Genomic DNA, 14,575 nt, shown 5'->3' with positions numbered 1-14,575 from the left:
TGAGCTGTGTTGCTTTTACGCCAAACATAACGTTTTGCATTGTTGCCAAAAAGTTCAATTTTGGTTTCATCTGACCACAGCACCTTCTTCCACATGTTTGGTGTGTCTCCCAGGTGTCTCCCAGGTTTAAACGACACTTTTTATGGATATCTTTAAGAAATGGCTTTCTTCTTGCCACTCTTCCATAAAGGCCAGATTTGTGCAGTATACGACTGATTGTTGTCCTATGGACAGAGTCTCCCACCTCAGCTGTAGATCTCTGCAGTTCATCCAGAGTGATCATGGGCCTCTTGGCTGCATCTCTGATCAGTCTTCTCATTGTATGAGCTGAAAGTTTAGAGGGACGGCCGGTCTTCGTAGATTTGTAGTGGTCTGATACTCCTTCCATTTCAATATTATCGCTTGCACAGTGCTCCTTGGGATGTTTAAAGCTTGGGAAATCTTTTTGTATCCAAATCCGGCTTTAAACTTCTCCACAACAGTATCTCGGACCTGCCTGGTGTGTTCCTTGTTCTTCATGATGCTCTCTGCGCTTTACACGGACCTCTGAGACTATCACAGAGCAGGTGCATTTATACGGAGACTTGATTACACACAGCTGGATTCTATTTATCATCATTAGTCATTTAGGTCAACATTGGATCATTCAGAGATCCTCACTGAACTTCTGGAGAGAGTTTGCTGCACTGAAAGTCAAGGGGCTGAATAGTTTTGCACGCCCACTTTTTCAGTTTTTATTTGTTAAAAAGTTTGAAATAGCCAATGAATTTCGTTCCACTTCATAATTGGGACCCACTTGTTGTTGATTCTTCACAAAAAATTACAGTTTTATATCTTTATGTTTGAGGCCTGAAATGTGGCAAAAGGTCGAAACGTTCAAGGGGGCCGAATACTTTCGCAAGGCACTGTATATATATATATATATATATATATATATATATATATAATAAAAATATGTATATATATTATATCACCATCTGGTACGCTCCTGCCTCTGCTAAGGACAGGGGCAAAGTGCAGCACATCATCCGCTCTGCTGAGAAGGTGATTGGCTGCAATATGCCAGCTCTCCAGGACCTGTACACCTCCAGGACACTGAGGCGGGCAGGAAAGATTGTGGCCGATCCCTCTCACCCCGGACACAAACAGTTTGAACCCCTCCCCTTTGGCAGGGGGCTGCAGTCCATCAGGACCAAAACCTCATGCCACAAAAACAGTTTTTTCCACTCAGCAGTAAGCCTCACCAACAAGGCCCCAGACCCCCACTGACACTGACTCTTATTCTTAATCGGCCGCATTTTTCTGTCCGAGTCCGGCCCGCGTATACTCCAGACTGCTAAACTCTCAGAACAATTCTATTGATTTCACTCAAATAAGAATTTTAAATTAACTAGGACTGAAATCTTACAGGTTGCCACTTTATTTTATTTTTCAATTACAATAGGCATATAAAGGTGTTTGAGATTTGAGCTCTACGTAAATAAATAAAATCAGCAAAGCCTTAAAGCATTTATTGCTTTTAAATGTAGATTTTCTTCAAATAAAATGCAAAAATTTAGCTTTATTAAAACATGCATCAAGTTTTTTTTTTTTTTTTTTATACTTTTTTAAAACTTATTTTTATGAATTACCCGGATGTAGTTTAACGTCAAACGTGCCTACTGTGACGTTACATCCGCAGTATGCGCAGCAACCGATATCGCGCACAAACACAAGTGTCGGTGAGTTCAATCAGTCAGGTAACGTTAACCCAGTCATTTAACGATAGTGTGGTTATGTATTAGCATGTTTTAATTTAAAACCACACATTAATGACGTTTATTACCATCTCAAACACTTGTCAAGTATTGTTCCATATCCGAGTGTTAGCTAGCTACGTGTAAACGTTAACATAGAACAATTCGCAGAGCTAATGCTAGCTAGCTTAGCAAGCTAACATAACGTTATTATGGTATGATTTTTCCTTGGATTACTGGCAGGAGATAGCACCTAACTTCATTTTTCGATTGCTTGGCGTGTGTATAATTAGCTGCACAAGAAGCGAAAGAGGAAATCTCAAACAGATAAGACGACCATAACACGTAACGTTAGGTTACGTTAGCTAACACAGCTAGCTAACAATCCGTAAGGTATGGCTAACAACCGGCGAACTGAAAATAAGGTGTGCCCAGTTGTCACCAAGGCTTTGTCTCTAGCGTTACCTAAAAGACGCTGTTCAGTCTGACCGCTCCTGGCGTATCGTTTTTTTACAATGACTGGACAGTAACAGTAGCTACGTAGCTAGCTACATATCGTAGTAAGTTGCTGCGTTGCTCATTGTTAGGGCAGTTGCAACCATGCCTGGGTTTACAGATGCCAGTTGCTTAGGTAACGTTACACCTAGCTAAATCTATTGCAGTACAGCCCTGCCATACACCTTAACGGTACCGTCATGATGGTTCTGATGTTCAGTTTTGAACACTCAATATTAGAAACATGCCTCCGTGTGGCGCAGTACAATTAACCATTATCACAAACTACAGCCCCCAAAACGACTATGGAATTGAATCAACACTAGACTTAACATTAGACGCATGAGTCGGAGTCAGTTTACATTGCACAACTGTGTATTTTCATAGTAAAAAAACATTTATTTTTTTTAAGTTTATATCTGATGTAGCCTAATTGTTATCATTGCAGCATGTTCATGCAATTATGGCCAGGAGAAATCTCAACTGGTATCTTTATTGTTAATCTGTGTGTTATCTGCTGTCATGTCTCAGTTTATGTCATGTTCTTTTGCCCCAGATTCAAAGAGTTTCACTGAGCAGGCAACCATGGCCAACCAATCAGTTGACATCATAACAAAGGTCTTGGAGCATTCAGCCAAGCTGGTTGAGGAGAAGGTGGATGCACAGTTGAGCAAACTGAATGAAATGGATGAAGATGATTTGGAAAGACTGAAGGAGAAGCGATTAGAGGCACTTAAAAAAGCCCAGAAACAGAAGCAGGTATGTGGGATGTCTTTGTAACAGTTTTATATTCAGTTTCTGAAGCAGATTAAATTATCTGGGCCATTTAGTAAATAAACTTGTTACAGCAACATTGCAATGTGCAACATTTATATCACACCCACTGCAAACATTTTAACATATCATGACACTGTTGTAAATGGTGTCTCTGGTGAGTAATAATATATTTCTTGGAGGTGATTTGTTATGTGACAGCTTGATTGTGGCCTTATTCAAGTTGTCAAAAGATTTCTGGAATATTGTGAGTTTTTTTTTTTTTTTTTTTACAAAATTGTGCAGTTTTATTTACAGAGCCCTTTTAGAAATCATTTGAATTAGATTAATAGCAAATAATCTTTTATAAATGAAAACCTGTTTTGTAATGTTTTAGGAAAAGTAATAGAATTTTAAGGACCATGGTGGGAACCCTGTGGTGATTTTTAGTCTTGCTTTAGAGTTTCTATACATCTGGAGCACAAGTAATCTTTCATGGGGAAAATGGTTTTGACACGCATCCCAAATTAGCCAACAAAAAATGTTTTCATGATGCTCACATGTAAAAGCCAGTTTGTCTATTTTTTTGAGATTTGTTCTGCTACTCACCCTAGTTCTGTTTTTAAGGAGTGGTTGTCTAAAGGCCATGGAGAGTACAGAGAAATCTCAAGTGAGAAAGACTTTTTCAGCGAGGTCAAAGATAGCAAGAACGTTGTCTGCCACTTCTACAAAAATTCTACCTTCAGGTAAGTCTAGGCTATAGCTAGTATTTATTTAAATCAAAGTGACAGAGCGACAGCTGTACGATTGAGAAATTGAATGTAGTGCTAGAAAGATTTGTTGTTCATTTATTCTAAATTCACCCACCCAACATGCCTTCATCATATGCTGGTTAGCGGAAATTTGCCAAAAACAAAATTGTCACTCATCTGGCGATGTGCTTTTCTACGATGTGAAAAGAGCATTTGAATTCAACATTAAGTTGTTACATTTAACTATTTTAGAGGCTGTGGACGTTGTTTACTTCATTAATGTGTTTACTGTGTTAATGGACTGAGGATGGGAGTAGGATTCGGATTCCGCAGAATCTTAACCCTTGGCAACACAATGGTTAACCAGTGGATTCGGTATTTGGCCGAACCCCAGAAATCTGGATTCGGTGCATCCCTACCCCTTTATTTTTTTTTATTATTTTTTTTTTTTAACTAGCACTCAGCTTTTAGTTCATTGTTACTTTATTATTGTTAAAATGATCCCATTTTCGTTAGATCTCAAGTTTTTTTTTGTTAAATTTTAGTAACTAGAGTACGTTGTACATCAGGCGGCTGAACTTGTCATTCTGTCCTCTGTTCCCTACATAAAGATGTAAGATCCTTGACAAACACTTGGCCATCTTGGCAAAGAAGCATGTTGAGACCAAATTCATCAAACTGAATGTGGAAAAGGCCCCGTTTCTGACAGAGAGGCTGCGGATCAAGGTTATTCCTACAATGGCCTTGCTATTAGACGGGAAAACAAAGGACTATGTGGTTGGATTCTCTGACCTGGGAAACACAGACGAGTTTTCCACAGAGATGCTTGAATGGAGACTGGGCTGTGCAGATGTTATTAACTACAGGTGAGACATGCAGCGGACTCCCACTTTCACCTTTTAGGCATCGTAGCTCCAGAATCCCAGTAATGAGCTGATAAAAACAATATACAACCTGATTTTAACATCCTTCTTTTTGATCTCTTCTAGCGGTAACCTGATGGAGCCTCCTACAATGACAAAGAGGTCGGGGACAAAGTTCACAAAGGTGGAGAAGAAAACCATCAGAGGGGGGGGTTACGACTCTGATTCTGATTCTGAAGATGACTGAAAAGCACCGACAGTCATCTGGTTGTTTCTCTCAGGGCTACCTCCTTTAAGGAAAATAAAGTTTAGCAGACAGCCCGCTCTCATTTTTCTTCTCCCCTTCTCTCTGTGACTTTCCCATTCATAACAGATTTTATTTTAATATACCATATCTCAAATCAATTGTTTTTATAAAAGCGCTTTTTGTTTTACCCTTATTTAATGAATTACATTTCAACAACAACAAAAAATTACATGCGTGCACTAAAGGCTGTGCTCATTTGCGTAGTTCTGTTTATTTCGTGTGTTTCCTAACCTGCGAGTCTGATGTTTGAACAGAAACCATGATGCATGATTGCCAAGATCATCTTTTAGCATCAGAATTCATTTTTACATCCGATTTCCTTGTAGCAAGAGTTTGACTTGATTATTGCAGACTTAATAAAAAATGTGAATAAAAAAGGTATGCTGTTTGTATAGTTCTATAAAGTTGAGGTACTTGTGAGAGACCGATGAGAAAAGTGGATGTAGCAGCATCCTGTTTAGTTAGTAGTATGGGTGTAAAACACTGGGTCTTTCTTTGTTAAGACCTTTCTTCCCTGGAAAATGCTTGAGTTCCCCTTTAATGTTGGTTCAGGTGTCTTCAATTATTCTGGCTGATTAGAGCTGTGATCAGATTGAGGTTAGCTGGGGATAACTGGGAATTTTGTGTGGTCACCAAAAAACGTACCAATAAGAATAATGAGGTGTGAATTATTCCGTGTTAACAGGTTCAACAGGACGGTGAGGCATGTGTAAATCTAAAACACGCCAACTTAAACGGAGTCCCAAATCCATTCTAGACTCCTAAAGTTGTATTCTGCTACGATGGAATACACAAGGAATTTGAGATTTTCACAGCTGGAAATAATTACACATTTGTGGGTGGCGGTGAAACCAGAAAATAACTGAATGTTTGGGGGAAATATTTTTCTTCGTCGGCAGCGTCATCCTAAAGTCGCAGTTAGATGGCTCGATGTATTGCATAATTTCCAGTTAGTAGAAAACGGTAAGGTTTGTTGATTTCTTATATACTTACTGCAAAAAACAATATACATTGGGGGCAGCCTGATAGCAAAAAGGTTCTGGGTCTGACCCCCAAAATTAAAACATTTGAAAATATTAACATGAATCCAACATATTAGCAAAGATAAATCTGCCTATTCCTCAAAAACAATAACCTCAACAACGTTGATGGTACGGTTACTGGCCTGTAAGGTAGACACTATGGTAGCCATCAGTTAAGCTTATGGATTTACTGTGTGTTTAACATTAAAAACATCATATGAATATGTAAATAATTATTGTTTTAATAGCTTAGTATTGTAAGGCGTCATAAAAGGGTATGTGTATAGGCTTCAGGCCACACTACACATTTTGTATCATTATTTTAGGCCCAGTTTATTATGCAACTCAATTTTATACAACATATGTACCAAGGGGGTCTCTGCTTGTCTCTCTTTCAGGTTAGGGGTCCTTGGCCTAAAAAACATTGAAGACCCCCTGCTCTAAAGGATAAGCGGATATAGCTGATGAATTTGTATATAGTACGGAATTGACACAGCTCCAATCCAGAAAAGAGGTCTAATTGTTAAAATAAACGCCTGTGCGAGTGGACCCCCTCGTGCAGCTGAAATAAGGTTGAACCCATTTCCATTGGTACTCTGACTCAACAGCGAAGGGGAGATGGAACTTACAACTGAAAAGGAAACTGGCCGCATTTCATTTTAAAAGGTCTACATGTTCACTTTTTACAAGTTGTGGTTTAATAAAGAATTTGAACCATCATCTGTTCCAAATTTGTAATCTGTATTACTGATTAGTGTGTATTTAAATGAACATGTATTGAGTAAATCTAGAACCCATTAAAGCAAACAAGTTTCTCAGTTTAGTGGAACAAGAACAGGAAGCTATGGAGCACAAGATTTTTAATGATATTTATGAACGATTGAACTATTAATTGATATGATTGGAAGCAGAGCTAAGACTCGATAGCCTTGGGGTCTGCAGGTTGGAGGAGGCGACGAACAATCAACTCCCCTTTGCTGTTAATGTAGGTGTCACCCATGTCCTGCTCAGCAGGGAGTCCATAGGGCGTCCTCAAGGGCTGGATCCTGAATGAACCACGAAGAGACGATAGAGAGACAAGAAATTATACAAACAGTCTTTTTAAATGTCCAGACAAATGCTTTAATGATTAGCAGAGGCATGACGACCATTCATTTAAGGCAGATGTTACATTAATCTTACCTGACGAGGTGCTTGACGAATTTCAGTTGGCTATTGACCGCAGGTGTATTTTTGTGAATTACAGGAACATGTGCCTAAATACACAACAAAGAGAAAACGGAGGACAATCAGAGACTGCGTTCAGGGAGTGTTACGAGTTACAAATTGAATTTTTTTTTAATAAATGTTCCTTGGGCCTCTATAGTGGACAGATGCTACACCTGCTTGAGGTGAAACAATCACAGCTAACTATTTTAGGGTATTATTTCAGTCTACAAGGCGAGGTAAAGCTATAGTGCGTAGTTTCTGTCTCCCTCATGAGGAATTCTAAGTAATGACAACAACACTGATGTTGCATCCACATGAAGCCAGCCTTCAGTGATGGCGCACCACCTATGGCACCACCCCCACCCCTCCTCCACGCAGTTGCTTGTAGCCAGGGAGGACACGGAGGATTAAAAAACAGACTCTTCAGAGGGGGGTAATTATCTTCACTCGAGCTTCTGTGCATGAAAGACGCCAGACTACACCATTTTCTAAACATAGCTATACTGAGAAATACAGAGTTTAGGCTTAATTAGCTTTGTATCAACTCATTTGGCAATGGCTTAAGTGTAACGGACATCCAGTAATAAAAAATAGTTGAGCACTATAGCTTTAACGCCCACTGTGTATAACGCTTTTTGAGGTGCTTATTTTGTAGTCATAAAAATCACTGAACATACCTATTAACACATAAGTAGTCTTAGACAATACATGTTAATATCATATTTCCCAAATCTAATGTTAAACATTTTCTTTATTGTTGAACAGAATAGCACAAAAGCTGTACCTTCTCAAGCCCAAGATGTTTCACCATCTCTTTCTCCCAGTACGGTCTGCGCATCGTACTTTTGACTCGTGTCACTATATGCAGTTTATGAGGTTGGTCTGGATCTCCCCCATATTTCTCATGTTCTTTTGATCTCTCTGCAAAAACCTGCGAAGAAAAAGGACGGATCATTTGAGCAGAGCAAATGAGCCAAAGTGATGCTTAAATCATTTAGAAGTGCAGAACAAAGCATCCTAACTAATCCAATCGACCTAATTTACCAATATATACTATGTGAGTACAATCTAACTAAAACTACTAAGGAAGTCAAATGTGGTTGGTTGACAAAATGTTGCGAATTCCGTGCAATGTGCAACTAATGACATACAGCAAGCCTGTGGCTTTTGACTTAATTCTTACCTCTTTTGGGATTCTTGCTTTGGTAAATTTGCTGCGTGCAGACACAAACCATGGGCAAGGTGACAAAAGTGTAGCTTCTGACAGGAACTGTAAAACAGATATGAAGAGGGGTAACTGGCATAGGCTAAAAGTAGGGTTGGGCATCCAGAACCGATTCCTACTTGGAATCGTTTAAAAAAATTACGATTCCATCGGAATCGTTTCTTTATTGGAATCATTTGGAGGATTTGGTTTCAAATGTGATCATGGGTTCCAAATTTAACATGCGCAACATGCGGCCAGGCGCGTGTTGTGTTGCAGCCATGGAGCACAGTAAGCAGGGCTCTAGTGTGGCTTTATTTTACACTGAAAAAGCCCCGTCAAACTGCAACCGACCTTTGAATCAAAATAAAACTTTCCTCTTATCTGTGAAATAAGCACGTGACCCGTTTCAACTCCACCACTCAAAGAAACGGAATCGAGAATCGATAAGAACCGGAATCGAAAGGAAGAATCGGAATTGTAATCAGAATCGTTAATATCCAAACGATGCGCAATACTAGCTAAAAGGCAGATTTGTTTTCTGATACAGGAGCACACAAATACAATGTCCATATACAGAGTGATATGACATGACACAACAAATCTGTCAACTGTCAGATTTTGCCAGGTTTATACTGTGGTGGCTATCACTTTAATATCCCTGGGTTTATTTAGCCATTGAGGGCATCGGGCAATGTTTTAATTGTTTGCAACAATGTGATTGAGTACTGTAATTTGTCAAATACTAGGGATGTGCCAAAAAAATAAATAAATAAAAAATCGATTCATATTCATATCGCGATTCAAGCTCTACCGATTCAAAATCGATTCATGGAATTCCAAAAATCAATTCATTTTTAAATTTTTTTTTATTTCTACGGCAATCATATGGGAAAAGTAACTACATTTACATACTGTGAATCTTCTTTTAATCGAGAATAGTTTTTGAATCGAAAATCGAGTTTGAATCCAATCTTGAGCCTAAAAATATTTAATCGTGGCATTTTCTGAATCGTGCTCCCCTATCAAATACAATTTGCTGGTTTATAACAATAAAAAACAGCCAGAGGATGTATCCCTATTACGTATCATTAGTGTCCTCTATTTACAATGTAATGACCTTAGAGACAATTTTTCACAGATTATTTTGTGTGCAACTTTCAGCATAGCAGCAAGTTTTGTCAGCTAACTAGAGTTTGAAAATATATTGTAAATTGTTTTGTAAAACCCAAACAGTTTACTATATATTTTGAGACAAAGCAATGCAGTACATTCTCACATTTAAATACAAATACCTCCACAGTATCGACATTGATTGTCTCAATTTAAAAATACAGAACACGTTATTTGATTGTCAGAATGGAAAAGTTGAAACATGAAAAAATATATATTGTTCCTACCTTGAATGATAAAGAGCTCAAACCGTGACAGACACCCGACATGTTTTTTTTTTCCGTAGTTTTACTGTTAACGGGCACCCAGGTACAAAAAAAATAGTCACGCACGCCAAGGTTACCTTTAACGTCCAGCCCTGCTAACCGCAAAATAAGCGCGTGGATCAAACGTAACTAAACGTTATGAATAAAAACACAAACGTAACTATATATACATCAAATTCACACGTACAACATTAATTCAAGAGCTGAAAAACAACTGCAACAGTAAGTAAGCATCATGACAGTTTTGTCTCCTCCATGGATGTATAAACCGGAAACATCGAGGGGTTACATTGAAACTGCATCGATATGGCAAATGTTCCCAGAACAAAGTTCCTAGAACTATTTTTAAACTATATTTGAGATTTAAAAAAAAGGTAAATGCACTATTTACATTTTATAATATATGATTAAAATATAGATGTATTAAATGTATGTTTATGTTAACTGCACACGTCTAAGCATCGTGGACCATTATTCCACCATTACGTTTCTACGGGAAATATTTTTGTGGCGCACCTACGTAGCTATCAAGTTAGAAGGTGGTGCCACTTCTTTCAGTGACTTTCCTGACAGTAGATAAGCATGAATACCCTGTTGGTTTTATAGAAGCGCTAAAAAGACGAGGGATAGAGAGAATAATGACACAAAATCATGTGTCAGGGATGGAGACATCCGCCATCTCCGTCCTGAAGCGGGCAGTGGAGCTCGACCACAGCGACCGCTTCCAGGAGTCTCTTGTCTGCTACCAGGAAGGCATCCAGCTGCTTATAGACGCGATGAAAGGTATACATATACACAGTAGAGGCCGCATAATGAAGACACGAACCGTAACTTCATTTTGTTTTCTTTCTTCTGTCGGCAGCTGTGAAAGAGGACTCAAAGAGAGGCCACTACAGAGAGAAGATAAAGAGCTACATGGACAGAGCAGAGCAAATCAAAGCTCATGTGAACCAGATGAAAGAAGGTAATTACGGTAATACAACCACTAAAGGATGAATAACAAACCGGGCAAAGTGTGCATCTGCCCCTGCCACTGCTGGATTTACCTGCTGTGGGTCCCCATTGACCCACTGAAATTACTTTTTATTTTTTGGAAAAATTGTCTTATCAGACATTTATTTTGAAATATATGAATGTCCATTTTGACACAAGGCTGAAGTGGTGCATATAAAAAAAATATAAAAATGCAATGAATTCAATGAATCCCAACAAACGAAGTGATTCACATGGCACAATTAAAAACTAAACATTTTAAGGGCCCCAAGGTTGCTTCTATTTTTTACCCACTCTTACTACTTCAGTTCATATTATGCAAGTTGTGTTTAATCAAGTGGGTGTGTGTGTGGGTGTGGGTGTGTGTGTGTGGGTGTGGGGGGGGGGATTTAGCTGCTGTCTGTGACACCTCTTACTTATTTTTCTTGTCTCTTACTGTGCTATCTCTCCTGGCAGATGGGAAATACCATGAGGAGATAAGAATAGCAGAGGATGCGACTGGTTACAGCTACGAGTCTCTGTTCAAGCCATACATGAGCAGTTTACTCACAGAGGTCTGGGTACAAGACCCATACATACGGCACACCCACCAAGTAAGATCTTAGTTTTCATCATTACTTTATTGTGCAGTTTTTTTCCCTCTTTCTTTCAAGCTGGATTTGGCTTCTTTTATTTGGCTTCCTGCTGCAACTACAAATATATTTTTTTTATTATCAGTCAGTTTATACATTATGTTTTTAGTTACTTGATTAATAAAACAAAAATTGGTTTAACAACCAGGCACAGCCGGTATGTGCACCAGGGCCCCAAAAGCTCCTGTTTCACTTTACAAGTTCAACTACAAAAGCGATGTCTTCAAAATGTTAACTTGTATTTGGTATTTGTAATAGGTAAACGACTTAAAGAATTAATTGATTGACATTTATTGCCTTAAATATTGAACCTATTTTTTTTTATTTTTTTTTGCACTGTACCTTTTGTATTGATGTTTATTAGGGGTGGGAATTACCAGAGGTCTCAAGATACAATATCATCACGATACTTATTTCAGGATACGATATTAAAGATTTTTTTTTTGACAGGACAGCTGAAGACATGAAAGGGGAGAGAGAGGGGGGAAATGACTAGGGGTGGGAATCACCAGAGGCCTCACGATACGATATCATCACGATACTTATGTCACCACGATACTTATGTCACAATACAATATTATTGCGATTTTAAACATATTGCAATATTCTGCGATATATTGGAATGTATTACCTTTTTTCCAACTTCAAATTTTTCCCAATTTCAAATGATGTCCCCAAAGGAAAATGTTCTGTTTTATCGAAAAAGATTAATTTCTCGTTTTTTTTTCTGCAAAATGGGATTGTCAAGCAGACAGACTGACCAACGCATAAATCATAAAAGATCAATACTTGGCGTCTGTGTATCGATACAGTATTGCCACAAAAAATATTGCGATACTATGCTGTATTGATTCTTTCCCCCACCCCTAGGAATGACATGCAGCAATGGGCCGCAGGTCGGAGTCGAACCTGGGCCCACTGCGTCGAGGAGTAAACCTCTGTATATGCAAACAAACAAACTGACCAACACCGACCTATGTAATAAAAGATCAATACAAACAAACCCCTTTTCCATCCTCTCCACTACAGTTGTACAACTTCCTGCGGTACTGTGAGATGCTGCTGAAAGCGCCCTGCAAGGTGAAAAAGATCCATCTCCTCACTTCACAGGATGAAGTAGGTTACTTAAAAATGAGGTCACACTATGTAGTGAATGCATGACAGCCGTAGCCGTCTCTTCTGTTCAGTTAGTGCTGTTGTTTTAATGCCATCCGTCCCGTTCTGCAGGCGGATAGTGGCCAGCAGAGCAGCGCTCTGGCTGAGCTGAAAGAGAGTCTGAGTGCTCAGGGAGTGACTCTGGATCTGCAGTACTCCTCCACTATACATGACAGGGAGATCAGGTGATGGTGTCTTCTTTTTAAAGAAATTCTTGCTTGAGTTTATAGGATTTACCTTTACATCAGCACTCCGCTCTCTGTGATTGGGGCTTTATTTATGGCAGTAATCCAAAATGAATTGTGTTTTTAGGTTTGACAATGGTTGGATCATCAAAATAGGAAGAGGGCTGGATTACTTCAAGAGACCTAAGGTGAGACTTCATACTAATTAATATTTATCCTTCTCTATTGCTGCCATTGTCAGAATTACGGTGCTGAATGTCTGTGTATCAGCATGTTGAGTTTTGGTTGTAAGAAGTGTTCCTTTTTATCTCCCAGGGCCGATTCTCTATTGGATATTGTGACTATGACCTCAGGCAGTGCCAAGAGACCAACGTAGACATTTTTCACACCAAACACACAAAAACACTATGAGATTCATAAAGCTTGAATCTTAATGTACTTACCTGCCCTCAAAACGCACAGACACCACTGCTGTGTTGTTGGATTTGCCTTAACATACAGGTTCATGTTGATCGGCCTTATACCAACTGTGTAACAAACAATTTTTATCAAGTTTTACAATGTGCTTTTTGTCACACTGGTCTTTAATTCTAACAAACTGTATAATTTTGTATGGTTTCTTCAGTCTTGTCTGTAGTCAAACTGTGACAAAGAATAATTTTGGGTTCTTTTCTATGACTTTTCTTTTTAAACTTTTCTATTATTTGCTTTTTAGGATGCCATACCGCCATCTGGTGGAAAAATAAATTAAAACATTCAAAAATTATAATTAAAGTTTATAATATAACATTTCTCTGTGTGTTATTATTCAATTTTAACCATGATTTGAGCTTGTCCAGTTACTTTATATTCAGTGCCTCTCATGCTAATTAAAAAAAAATTCATACATAAAAAAGTATAATAATAAAAAGGAGTTTTACAAGATTAATAACTGTAAGCCTGATTAGAACTATATTTAACTTGATGAACAACACAAACTGCAGCATATTATTAAGTTTGTGGTATATAGTGATTTATTAGAAAGTCAACCTAAGATTTTGTTTTGTCAAACTACTATAGTCAGTTTTCAAAAGAATTTTAACTCAAGACATTTACTCGCCTGCTCCTGGGCTTTTGACCATATCGCACGGTCTTCATCAGCAGATACAGTTGGCTCAGTCAGTTGTCATGGAACGTTAGGACGAACGGATGTCCAAACTTTGCATTATTCTGAGCACTATTGGACTTCCTTGGCTTAATAGATATTTCCAAGGATGAACTGTATTTCTTAGATTGCTTAGTCATTCAAATAGCATCATATCATTAACCATTATTTCAAATTGCTTGAAAAGTGCAACGCCACAAAACCTTACTGTAGCGGCAGCTTTATCAGATTGGCCTGATATAAAAACATTATTTTTTATTCTCCTTTACACAACAATCTCAACTGCTGCTGGATTTAGGCACTCTGTCAAGGATTACAACTCATATTTAGGCAACTCCAATATGAGTCTAGTTTTATGTAGGCTAATTTAATGACAGAAATATTTCCCCTATAAAAAAACAACAATCATTGAAAAAATATCTCCCTCATTTAATTTTCATGGGGAACAGTTTGTTTGAATGAATGGAAACCCGCATGACTTCAAACAGCGCTGTGATCGGATTATCTATCGCCCTTAATCTCGATGTGTACCGTCCTCATCTGGGCTATGAGGGGAAGAAATATAATCCATCAGGGAACCACATGAACCAGAGATGACCATAACTGTAACACACATCGCTGCCTTTGTTTTCTAAGAGCAGACAATGAGCGTCCTCGAGTAGCCTACAAAAGGCTGATGTGCGAGA

General features: G+C 38.4%; 3 protein-coding genes across 4 annotated transcripts; 2 read left to right on the top strand and 1 right to left on the bottom strand.

The window, feature by feature from the left end:
* The first annotated feature begins 1,626 nt into the window (after positions 1 to 1,626).
* txndc9 (thioredoxin domain containing 9) lies at positions 1,627 to 5,285 on the top strand. Of its 2 annotated transcripts, none has more exons than XM_039818350.1 (5): positions 1,627 to 1,721; positions 2,788 to 2,990; positions 3,612 to 3,730; positions 4,348 to 4,602; positions 4,726 to 5,285. In XM_039818350.1, exons 2-5 carry the CDS (start codon positions 2,817 to 2,819, stop codon positions 4,844 to 4,846), a joined length of 669 nt encoding a protein of 222 aa, XP_039674284.1. In that variant the 5' UTR covers positions 1,627 to 1,721; positions 2,788 to 2,816; the 3' UTR covers positions 4,847 to 5,285. The 2 variants fall into 2 exon arrangements, with proteins under 2 accessions (XP_039674284.1, XP_039674283.1); XM_039818349.1 differs by having other exon boundaries at positions 1,653 to 1,739.
* A 1,486-nt stretch (positions 5,286 to 6,771) lies between these two features.
* mrpl30 (mitochondrial ribosomal protein L30) lies at positions 6,772 to 10,075 on the bottom strand. The gene is made up of 5 exons (XM_039818351.1): positions 9,742 to 10,075; positions 8,321 to 8,407; positions 7,922 to 8,068; positions 7,111 to 7,184; positions 6,772 to 6,974 (listed from the first exon to the last, which is right to left on the bottom strand). The coding sequence occupies exons 1-5, from the start codon at positions 9,781 to 9,783 to the stop codon at positions 6,842 to 6,844; spliced, it is 483 nt and encodes a 160-aa protein (XP_039674285.1). The 5' UTR covers positions 9,784 to 10,075; the 3' UTR covers positions 6,772 to 6,841.
* Positions 10,076 to 10,277: 202 nt separating this feature from the next.
* On the top strand, positions 10,278 to 13,534 carry mitd1 (MIT, microtubule interacting and transport, domain containing 1). Its single transcript, XM_039818348.1, has 7 exons — positions 10,278 to 10,563; positions 10,643 to 10,744; positions 11,230 to 11,366; positions 12,435 to 12,521; positions 12,633 to 12,745; positions 12,873 to 12,933; positions 13,061 to 13,534. Exons 1-7 carry the CDS (start codon positions 10,419 to 10,421, stop codon positions 13,154 to 13,156), a joined length of 741 nt encoding a protein of 246 aa, XP_039674282.1. The 5' UTR covers positions 10,278 to 10,418; the 3' UTR covers positions 13,157 to 13,534.
* The last annotated feature ends 1,041 nt before the right edge of the window (positions 13,535 to 14,575 follow it).

The sequence above is a fragment of the Perca fluviatilis genome, chromosome 12, assembly GCF_010015445.1.
Source record: "Perca fluviatilis chromosome 12, GENO_Pfluv_1.0, whole genome shotgun sequence".
Classification (NCBI taxonomy): Eukaryota; Metazoa; Chordata; class Actinopteri; order Perciformes; family Percidae; genus Perca; species Perca fluviatilis.
The sequence above is the reverse complement of the archived record's forward strand: the minus strand, read 5'-3'. Positions and strand labels throughout refer to the sequence as shown.